This window comes from Cajanus cajan, chromosome 4, assembly GCF_000230855.2.
Source record: "Cajanus cajan strain Asha chromosome 4, NIPB_CcT2T_4, whole genome shotgun sequence".
Taxonomy (NCBI): Eukaryota; Viridiplantae; Streptophyta; class Magnoliopsida; order Fabales; family Fabaceae; genus Cajanus; species Cajanus cajan.
The window spans coordinates 8867648-8879952 of NC_138520.1; the positions used below are offsets into that span (position 1 = coordinate 8867648).

General features: G+C 30.0%; 1 protein-coding gene across 2 annotated transcripts in view; it reads left to right on the plus strand.

The window, feature by feature from the left end:
- Nucleotides 1-4117: 4117 nt before the first annotated feature.
- LOC109802487 (uncharacterized) overlaps nucleotides 4118-12305 on the plus strand; it is a 30757-nt gene continuing 22569 nt past the window's right edge. The window contains exons 1-3 of one of the 2 annotated variants that reach the window (XM_020363878.3): nucleotides 4118-4294; nucleotides 6001-6118; nucleotides 8073-8320. In XM_020363878.3, coding sequence (XP_020219467.1) covers nucleotides 6040-6118; nucleotides 8073-8320 — 327 coding nt within the window. In that variant the 5' untranslated portion in view covers nucleotides 4118-4294; nucleotides 6001-6039. The remainder of the gene's footprint in view (nucleotides 4295-6000; nucleotides 6119-8072; nucleotides 8321-12305) is intronic. The other variant, XM_020363877.3, reaches the window with a different exon arrangement.

Sequence of the window (12305 nt, forward strand, 5' to 3'; positions counted from 1 at the left end):
GTGTCTATTATTGGTTTCAAATTATACTATTGTTTAATTTTTGTTTCTATTTGATGATGTTCAATACAAAAATAGCCAATTAAACATAATATTAGTCATCGCACTGTACACACACATCAATTTTTGTTTATGTTTGTGTAACTGCTAGTGGCATAACGAAAACTATATATGTGAAGGTTGCATTTTTGGCTAAGTATTCATTTCCAATATGAACAATGTTAAGACAAGTAAGAATAGAAATAAGGTAATAAACTATTTCAGATAATTTGAAATAACAAATTTGCAATTGTCTATGATTCTTTAGTTTCAACAAAAAAAAAAAAAAACTTATACAACAGATTCTAGTAAAATGCAAATTTGTCCACATTTCTTATATTCGAATTTTATGCATATTAAAAACAGAACTATATAAGTATTAAAAATAATATGAAATTAACAAAAATTATATATGTGAAGGTTGTTTTTCTGGCTAAGATATATACATATTAAAAATAATATAAAATTATCAAATTAACGAAAACTATACGTATCAGAAGGTTTTTTTTTTTGTTTTTTTTGTTAAATATGTTTTATTATTGTTTTGATTGGGAGTAAAAAAGGAAATGAAAGGATAAGGTTAAAAGTGACATCAAATTAATTTTAAAAATAAGAGTTAATGTTATTTATTATTGTGTACTCTCTCATAATAAATATACTAAAAGATGTATTGGATAGTAGATTTGAATAATTGTTAAAGTGTGTCCCAATTAGAAAAACTAATATCATAATTATTGTAAATATTTTATTATGTTCTTTTAATATTTTTTATCACATTATTTTATATTTTCTTTTTTATTAGTAAAGTACAATGAGTATTTTTTATTTATTATATTAATTTGATAACTAATTAATATTAAATTACTTAACAACTCTTTCATTTACTAACAGATAATATGTTTTTATCTTAATGAAACTAAAAAAAAATATTTTTTATAACTAAAATTATAACTATTTCTCAATTTAACTTAAATAAATTATAAATAGAGACATAACATGTCTCGACCTTGCCAATAATATGTAAAGGGAATATCTCTTTTTGGTTCTATTTTTCAAAGACAATTATATTACTATATTTATATTCTAGATTTTTTTACCTTTAATAAAATAAGAAAATAATATATATACAAAATAATAATTACTTTTTAAAAATAATAACTATCCTCTTAATATCAAGCTAGTTATTTGTAAAAAAAAACATTGAGCTAGTTATTTGTAAAAAAGATCAAACCAAATTGTTTTTAACCAAACTAAATTGAAGTATTTGAAAATTGAATTATTTTTATAAAAGACTAGAATTTAAAGGTATAAGAGTGGTCTTTTTTAATAGGTTAGTTTGAAAGTCTGACAACCCCAATTTTAAAATCAAGTTACTTGAAAAAAATTGTCAATTTGGTCAGACTTGGTAAGTCAATTGTACAAAGTTGACTTACTAACTTTTAGGTTTGAAACCTACTTAATCTATTATTTGATATTTCTTTTTTATATTTTTCCTTCAAAAGTTTAAATTAAATAAAGTGAGAGGTCTCTAAAGTAAGTAAATGGTACTGTGAATACCAATTATGTAAACTTTTACAATAGTGTGCAATAATAAGTATCATTTATCAATAAGAGAAACTTCAATATTCAAGTGAGAAACCAACAAAAATAATAATATCAATGAGAATAATAATATTTGAGAATTTATGATGCATATATGAAAATATATGTTCATCCAAAATATAAATAACATCAACAATATTAGGTATACAATCATTAAATGTGTTTCATTAATGTTGATCAAATGGTGAAAGAGTAGGATAAATATATGAAGACTTAGATTTAATTTTTATTATTATCTTTGTAAAAAAAATGCAATTTTTAGGTGGCATCACTTTAATGACTTGAGCATTCAAATATCTCTATAAATGCTAAACGCATTTTCATTATAGCTCAATAATGCAAGAGGAATAACTATTGTTAGTACAACCTAATTAAAGTTATATTTGGAGTATGCTCAAATTAATCTATGAACATTTTAGATCCACACAACTTTATTAAAAAATTTGTCAACATAACATTATAAAAACCTAACAAATAAATACAAAAGAGTCGTATGTGATTTATTTTTTGCAAATTTAATCAAGATAAAAGAATATAACTCAGAAAGTTTTTTCTTCAAATACACACATTTTGTACCCCATGTTATTATTTTGTGTTATAAACATACATGTTGTATATTATTTGTTTGAAAGAGTATTTAGAAAACATTTACTCCTATATAATTTAATTTATAATTTAAGAATCAAATTGAAATTTCATGATACATGACATTGAAATTGCTCATATAAAGATCAAATGTATATTTTAACATTAAAAAAATAATATAGGCTTACTTGTCTTTTGTGTCTCCAAATTTTTCCTTTATTGCAAATTTCCTCTCCAAATAATTTTTCCTGCGAATTAAACTCCCAAATTTTGAGATTTGTGACCTTTAATTAGTTATTTGTCAAATTACTCATGGATTGTTGTTGTGGCTTATCTAACATGGATAAATTTAATTACATGACTTTTTACAATAATTTTTAAGAAAGTGATGTGACACTATTTTAAAAATAAAATAAAAATGGTCAAGATAGTTTAAGCAATAACAATGTATTATGTCTTGTAAAAGAGAAAAAAAAATTGTCTCATTCATTCATTGGCTCCCATTCACTCTTCAATGTTGTTTTACATAGTGGGGTAGAAAGGGTGACACTATAAACATTGCTTGAAAAAGAAAACCATCTATTCAAATAGTTATCGGACAAACTTATGTAAATTACAAAGAGATACTAATAATCATCTTTGATTTACTAAGGGAGCACAAGATTCACCTAAACCAATGTGTTCATGTAACATTTGTTTTTCTTTCTTTTTAGAGTTTGACATGTTATAATCCATGTATCTCTTTCAATGTAAATGGTCTGAACAATAAAAAAAGAAATACATGTAACATTTTTTACTTATGTAAATGTTTTCAATGTAAGTTTGAATCAAGTTTTTTTAGTGTTCAAATAAAATCCAACCAAAACTTAGTATTGTACCGGTTAGGTAATGATTTTTGTATTTTTGATCATGATTTAATTCAGTCATAATAATAATAAGTTAATGTTTAAAAACTTACTTATTTAGGATAATATTCATTGTTACTCTTATTTAATAACAAATTATATATATTTTTTTCAATAACATTGTAAGAAAACACATTTATTTTTAAATTTTATTTTGTAGTAACGTTGATTGTTTAAATCGATAATAATATAACAAATCAACAAATTTATTTTAAAATTTAATTTATATTATTGTTTGCTTTATAAGTTGATAATATTATATTTATAACAAGTATCAAATGATTTATATTTATTATAAAATATTTAAATTATTATAAAAAAAATAAATTTAATTATGTTAATACAATTAATTTAATAAATCTAATCTATTTGAAATCAGATTAAATTAAGTTAAAAATATATAAAATTTAAATCAAACCTATTCCATTATATTTTGATAGAATTAGATATTTATTTAACTTAACCAAACCTGCTTATGCTAAAATACAACTAAATCTACAATCTTTTGCACTTGCTATGTATAACATTTTAGTGTTAATCACTTATATATTGTCAGTGTAAAGTTTTTTTACACTAACAACCAATCATATCTTTTAAATTATTTTAGTGCATGTTTGGATTAGATTTAAAAACGTGGATCCTATATTCTCTCTCCACGTCAAATGTGAATTTTACGTGCAAGTTAATATTTTTTGTTTCAAGGTAAACGTGAAAATTTACGTGACAACGCGAATGCAAACACACTATTATTTTATTTTTATTTAATTAAATAAACAAATGACATGACACTACTAAAAAATATGATTGATTATTAATGTAAAATTTTTTATATTGATATTGTATACGTGATTAATTCAATATTTTATACTTGTATTTTATTTTTCTTTTCATTCATATTTAAAAATCATTTAAACAAACAAAAAAAAAAGTCGTTGATAAGAAAAAATAATGATAAGATCGAGAAAAAAACACGTGAAACCAAAACCTGATATCCAATTTGCTGTCATTGGTAAATGCTACTGTCAAACACTGCAACAGCAATAAACTCGGGATAAAATAAAAATCCAAAAGATAAATAAAATCCCAACGTCAGACCGACGCTCCTCTATCGGCGGCGGCGGCGGCCGTGAACGGCGGTGCTTCACCTTCTGCCTTCCCCTCATCTCGTAAGTCTTTTAGATCTATCGATGCATCGAGAAACTTCCCTTTTCACTCTTCATCGTGCTTCGCTCCGCTTTATTTATTTATTATTTATTGCCTATTAGGTTACGAGTTCGCAAACCAAATTTCCTGCGTATTTGCGTTTTTCTTCCATTAAGTTTCACGTTTTTTGATTTTGGCCAAACTTTCCCTTTGTTTTTAACTCCGAAATTCGGATATTGACACTATAATAAGGTTCAGACCCAAACGAGTGTTATTGCCTCCGCTTTGGGAAAATGTGGGTTTCTATTTGGTCAATATTATGTTGTATGTGATGTATTCGCATGCCAAATCAAGTTTTTGCATTGTCTTTTGATTCCAAGCGCTATAAGTAAAGAACTGGTGTTTCTATCATTTGCGAGTCTCAGTTGCTTTATTAAATTTAGAAATGGTGATAATTTATTGCTTCTTTCCCCTTTAGTTGTGGATGTGCTTAGTTGGATGGTTTGTAGTTGATTGGGCTTTACTAGGGGCGTGAGAGTGAGATTCGAGGAGGTTGCCGCATTTTACTTTTGCAGTATGTTGGTGACAAAATGTTATTTCTGGAAGAGTCAACAATTTTGTACTAAATTTGTGAATATCCTTTCCCTTGTTCATTAGTTCACATCTTTAGCTCTGTGCCAGATTTTGTAATGGCCTCACCCTCTTATGTATTTTAGAGTTCCTGGTGGTAACTGCTAATCCTTGGCTTTGAGCTGTGTTAACTGTTAAATGCCATGATCCTGTGTTAACTGTTAAAGGCCATGAAGCATAGTTACCAATCGTGGGTGATAGGACCACAATTGTGGGGGTAGTGGAGTGGTATCTTGCCGCTCCTTAGAGAACCGTTGTGGTGCACCTGGCTGTTGTGCTGCCATTTTCATGTAAAATAGCGAGTTTAATGCTCGCTTTTCCTTGGATGTGTCAAATTTCTTTAGTATTTGGCGAGGCAGAGGTGTTCTGCATCTTTTGACAAGGAAGAGATGTTCTGCAACTTCCTGTGAGGCAGCCTGGGGGGTCAATTCAAGTCTGAAAAAATGAAAGTCAAGTCTTACAATGATGAAGGGCTAGTATTTATAGTTCCATTAGGCCCTAGTCCCTATCAACAGTTAACAGAGCAATCAGAACAGTTGTATTTATAGTTCCATTAAGCTGGCTTATTGTTACAGCAGTTGTCCTTTTGATATACAGTTATTACACACTGACACATTACTCTCTTACTAACTAAATATCTAATGGGTATCTATCAGGTACCCGTATACATGCAACTTGGGTTAGCATCTTAAATTGTGTCTCTTTTCCCATCTTGTTCTCAATTTGTACAGGGTAGTATTGTTTTAATTGTCATTCTTTGGTGTACTATGCTAATGAGAGTTTCAAGGGAGTTGCCATTTAATTTATACATTGGATTGAGAAACTTTGTTGTATTTCTTCTTCTTCTTCTTCTTCATATTATTATTTCTGTCCAAAATATCCCATCCTCTAGTAGCTCTACTTTCTCTCCTTTTTGTGTAATATTTATATTTATATTTATTTTAAAATGAATGAAAACCCCTATGAAATGGATGGATAAATGTATGAAGATGATTGGCTTTCCTTCATGATTGATTTATATGATTTTGATTATGCATTTTTGTTTCAATCTATACATCAAGTCCCATCTTTAATTGATATCCCTTCATGTAAATTGTAGGAAAATCTCTAGGATATGTGAAACTTGTCAAAAGGCAGTATGAGCAACAACATATTTGATGGACAAATATTAGCAGAGAAGTTGTTGAAACTCAACAATTCACAACAAAGCATTGAATGTATCCATCACTAATCCCTCTTTTGTTTTTCTGCACTGTCGGGTTGCGAATAGTACCAATAGACCATTTATGTAAAAAAAAAATCTGTGGCATGATATTTTCATTTTATGATATTCAATTAAAACGGCACTGCACTGTGGCTTCTATGGATTTAGAAAAATAGATGTAAAGAAATGGGACTTATATCATGTCGATGTAATATCAGTTTTCTTGATTTACTGCTTGAGTTGAATTGTTGCCTTTGTAGAGTTAACATTTCATTTCAATGAATAACATATGTTGAAGTTTTTGGCAGACCATGGATGTGATGTTACTATGCTACAGTTTTGACTTGCAGTACCTAATATATTTTTAGCTCTTACTATGTCATGAATTTATTATGTAAAAAATGCCCAATTACCCTTGTCTTTACTTGTTTACAGAAGTAACATGAGAAATATTACCTAAATGATTGATTTTGAATTTATTGTTGGGAAGCTGTTGTTGTGGGTCTTTACTCTCTCTGACTCTGATCAGATCATAGGAGGGACTGTAACATCTTATATTATTCAGTTGTTTAAGCATCCCTGCCTGTGTTCATAGGTGAAGGAACATTGTAGCAGCTATTGAAATTTCTTTATTAAGGCTTTTGACAAGAAGCCTTTCTGTGATAATTTTTGGTGAAGATTTTCTATATATGATGGTACTGTTCATTTCACTTGAAATAAAACAGGTGAATATTAGTCTTTTGCACCTCTGACATATTTAACCCTTATTAAGTATGAAGCAGGAAAATCTATACTGAAATAACAAGAAGCAAAGAAGTAAAGACTAAAGAAGCAATGTAATGAAGAAAAAAATTAGCCACTAGAGACAATGGCAGTATTTGTCAACTGAACCTGAAGTAAAGGGTAGGGGGAGACTGGATGAAAAAATTCTCAAGGTTATATTCATACTTTTTCAGGTTGCTGAAATCGTCCTCAGGCTAAACATGTAAAGGATGTTCTTCATAACACTATAAGACACTTATCTTTCATTAAATTCTTATGGAATAAACTGTTAGGGGGTGAAAATGCGGTGTGTCCTTTTTGCATTGGAATTATTCCTGGTATCATGTTTATGAAAATTTTATAGTAGTTTGCTGTTTATGCAGTTATATGGTGAATTTGGCTGGGAGTAAATTATTTTTGAAGAAGTGTCTTTGCCATTCCTTTTTATTCATTAATGTGGTATATAAATATCTTTTTGGCTTCTATTTATTACTCAAGACACAAGCTTTGCTTGTGGGTGTTTTGAGGGACTTGCTAACACTGTTATGCAAAGAAATTCAAAAGTTCTCTTTTTTTTTTTCTTCTTTTTTTTGGGGGTGGGGGACTTTTGACCTGTTGGCTCACTACTTCATTTTTATCACTCAATCTTTCTAATTTTCAATAACAATAAAATTCAAGTTTCAATATGTTCTTGATGGTTATGAAAAGTTTTTATTCAGAGGAAGAGGAGTATGAAGCAGGACAGTGAATGCCATAAACCAACTAAAGCAATAAAACAAAGGAAACTAACAGAAGATCATTTGTAAAAAATGATCTGTCTTGTTCCTTTGCAAATCCCTAAGAGAACCCCCACCTTTAGAGACAGTGAACATATAGAGAATGATTAGCAACACAACTTGTTTAAGAATTGTTTTAGATGTATGTTGCTACTTGTCTGTACCAGAATTATCAATAAGCTAGCTGTATTTTATACTGTTGGCAAATATTAATAGCATTTTGCTCAATTTTCTTCATTTGCTAAATAATTTTATAAAGGTAATATTGTTTAAATACTGATTTTGGATTTAAAGTATATAATAAATTCAGTTGGTTAGATTTGATTGTGATTTCAATCTTATTTCCTTCACATTATTCCCCCTTCTTCCTTTTGTTTTTCTATTAGTGAGATTGGTGTTGCTATATGTATTTCTTAAACAATCATTCAGCACTGTCCCATTGGTGTATTTCTCACCGGAAGAGAGCAAAAGAAATAGTTGAAACTTGGGATAAATTGTTCAATGCTTCCCAGAAAGAGCAGGGTATCTCTTTTCTATACTTGGCTAATGACATCTTGCAAAATAGTAGGCGAAAGGGTAGTGAGTTTGTCAATGAATTCTGGAAAGTTCTTCCAGTTGCTCTCAGGCATGTTTATGAAAGTGGTGATGAACATGGAAGGAAAGTAGTGAACAGACTAGTAAGTTTCATTTTCATTGTTTACAAATTCTGTGAATTAATTGTATTGCAATCAGTGTATAATTGTTGTCTTCAATCTTCATACTATGCTTATATTGTAATAGCACAGAGTTGTGGGTGCGTGGCTTGGGTCATATCTTTCTTGTCCCTTTCTCTTTTTCTGGACATTTCCCCTTTATTAGAATGAGTACACAGAACTGAATGGATATGGCTCAGAAAGTTAAACATTTCCAGGTTAAAGTATCTACTTCTTTATATTGTGCGGTAGTTTTTTTATGCAATGTTGTTATTGGTGTAGATTTCTCCTGCATCATATGTCAAGCAGCAGTCTTATTCTTCTAGGTGTGGAAATCTTTTCCTAGAATTTCATTTATGTTGGAAATTATCTGTTATTGTTGTTGATGTTATCAATGTTATCGAACACCACTGGTATGAACTGTGAATGTGTCGTGACTCGTGAGTTACCCCTTGATTTATGTGTAGGTTGGCATGTCCACTATCTTATTCTATGTAATTTTGGAACATGTATTCCATTGGATGTTTTGAAAACCAGACCAGTCCTTTATCTGGAAAGGTTATGGTTCAAGGTTTTGATTACAACTGGGGTCAAACTATTTTACATGTTTATTTTGTAAATAAATGTCGGTGTAATTTAAAAGTATAACTTACATATTGCTAATTCTGTCTTGGTACTCTCAACTCTCAAGACCTAAGCACTGGATCCTTATAATCCCTATGACTATCTTGTTGAAGTAGCCCCTTTGATCCCTATAGCTTTTCATTATCCTCATATTTCAATGTCCCTATTGACTGGTTATGTTTTATTATTCATATTTATCCTAAACATGTAATTAGAATAGTAGAGTATTTTTTTTTAATTTAAAATTTTCTTCTCCTTGTTTTATCGCTAGGGTTGCCTATTGCTAAACTAACATTCCGTATGTTCCATCCTACTTGTACTTAAGCAAAAGCCATGATCTTCTAAAGATCATGTCCATATCTCTAACTTCCTATTTATTTCCTGTGTTGTTTCTAACTAGAACTATATTGGCTGCCAAAAGCATGCATTAGGCAATCTTTGTGATTAAAAGTTACCGCTCAAATTTAAAGGAAAACTATATTACAAAGTTTCAGGATCTGCAATATTGTAAGGAATTGAATGATGGGCAGTAAAAACTAACAGGAGAATGAATTGATGCAGCAGATATAAGGTTATTGTGTTGGATGTGTAGACATATTAGACAAGATAGAATTAAGAATGAATAAATTAGACAAAAGTTATGGTAGTTATAGAAAAGATGGTAGAATCTTGCCTTGGGTGGTTTTGGTATATGTAGAGAAGACCTGAAGATATACCCAATAAGGAAAATAGATCATATAGAGGGTAGCTTAATAGCTAGGATATAGGCAGACCAAGAAAAACTGTAAGCAAAACAATTAAGAAAGTGTTGGAGATCCCATATTAACTAATGTAGTGGCCAAAATAATGTATATAAGTAGGGGATAACAACCTCCACCCTATGAGTTAGCTTTTGGGATTGAGTTAGACACTTGGACCTAAATCCAAAAATTCTTGGATGGTATCAGAACCTACCATAGTAGTTGTTCTTGGGCTTATTGGGTCATCCGTTATCAGATCATCTACAATTGCCAAGTCCTACAAACTTCAAGCTTGAGATGTCTAGTCTTGTTGTGAGAAGGTGTGTTGGAGATCTCACATTTACTAGTGATATAAGCAAAGTAATGTATATAAGTAGGGGGCAACCTTACTCCATGAGCTAGTTTTTCAGATTGAGTTAGATGTGTTTTAAAAATAGACATGATTTAGAAGTATGGTTTCTCTATAGACAATATTCATCAGAACATTTTGACATCACTTGACCCTTGTAGCTACCTAGTGAGAAAGAGTTCAATTGTTGTTTTAGAAAAAAATAGTAGAAAAGATGGAGGAAAAAGCATCCTCAAACCAGAAAAAGAAAGTCAAAACTAATATGCAGAAACAAAGATCTTAAATCTGTGTGAAAGAGTTGTTCAGTCTCTGAATATTTGGAATACTGATCTCCTGAATAAATCATGTGCTTAACACCAAAATGAAGCCATATAGTAAACAAATCTATTCAAATTTAAAGACAGAGAGAGAAGCCATGGAAGATGCGAGCATTCCTTTTCAAACATAAACATAAACTACAAAATCCCATAAACTACACACTGCCACAAGGTTTTGTTTACCTTCTTATTGCCAAACAATAAACCAAGTAAATATATCCCAAACTTTAAACAACACAAACCCCAAGTCCTGTATGCCATGCATTGTCACAAGGTCTATTTTTTTTTCCTTATTATTACCAAACCCTTAGTGTAAATGAAGAAATTGATCCAATGAACTAGGACAAACGTAATTCTCACCACCAAAAATACCAAAAAGCTTTTTACTAAGCTAGGTCACTGCTTAACAATGGAGAAATAATGAGGCAAATTGTAACTCAAAATTGCACATAACTTGCACGTCAGGAGAGAGAGCTGTATGGGGCCATTGGATTTGCAACATGTCATAAGTGTTAATCCTATTTGGTACAACTGTCCAAACAACAGAATTGACTGACTTGACTGACCTTAGGAGCAGTTTTGATTTCCAAACTGGCCCTTAAATAGAAAACATTTCCCTGTAGGACAATGAGTGAGGAATTAAAAATAAGATTTGCATGAAAAAATATCAGAATAGTCTGGGCTCCAGATTCTTGTGTCATCATTAGGAGAAAAGAGAGCACTATCAAATAGATCCAAGAGGGGTAGAAGTTCACTAGTTTCTTTCTTTGGTTAAAATTTTTGAAAAAAAAATGGAAAATCCAAGAACATCTAGAATTGTGAAACTACGAAGAAATTTTGGATGAGAGAATTATGCACAGTAGAAAGCTGGAATAGGTGGAGAAAGGCTTAAGAGAAAGGAACATTTCCCACCTTAGTGTCTTCCTAAAATCTAATTTTTGAGTTATCATTTAGTTTCAAAGAAACAATGGCATGAAAGAAGAATATCCTTGTTAAATTTCGTAGGACTGGCATGAGTGACATTCTTTGCTATGTTGGCATCCCAACTCTTCAGGATGAGAATATGGTGAAAAAGCAGCTTGTGAGAGTGTCTCTCAGCTCCTTGATTTGTAATACAAATCTTTACAACTGAATCCCCATGATTTTTTGACAGGATTACAAAATTCCAGCAAGGTTTCCTAATCTAAATATACACAGATAATCAAATCAAATAACAAGGGAAATAAATGAAAGATAAAACATAGCAAATATCTAAGAAATTTCAACACTAACCAATCAGATTATGACTATACTTAACACTTTATGACATAAACCATTTATCTCAATTAATGCAGATTGCAGAAGAAATCCTCTAACAAATTTGAAAAATACCACATTTTTGCCTTGTAAGAAGCTTAGACACTTCTAGATGGTGGCTGTATCGTGTTGTAACCATGTCAGACATGAATCCATGTACATTTCAAATACTTTTGATTGCATTTTTCTAATTTTATACTTTTATTTTTTTTAAACTTTCATGCCAACACTGATTAGAATACCACAATAATTATACCACAATAATTAGACTCATTTTTGTTTTTTATTATATTTATAATGGATTATTTTCATTTCTAAAACATGAATTCTTTTGTCATTTAAAATTATATGATATATTATAGCCATGTTTAAAATTTTCTGTATTACCGAGTCTGTGTCCTGCCATATTGTATCTATATTGCATATTGGATCTGTTCTTCCTAGGTTTTAATACATAGTAACCCAGAGTTCAATACTAGCAAAAGAAGTGTCTTGTTCAGTCATGTCAGGGGTCTAGTCTTGTGTGTGTATATTCTTAATCTTACTTAGAAACAATTTGACTGCAGAGAAAAATGCCATCTTTATATTCTACTCCAGAGAAAAATGATGTATTAGAGAATCCACTTATGTAATTTGTAGTGAAC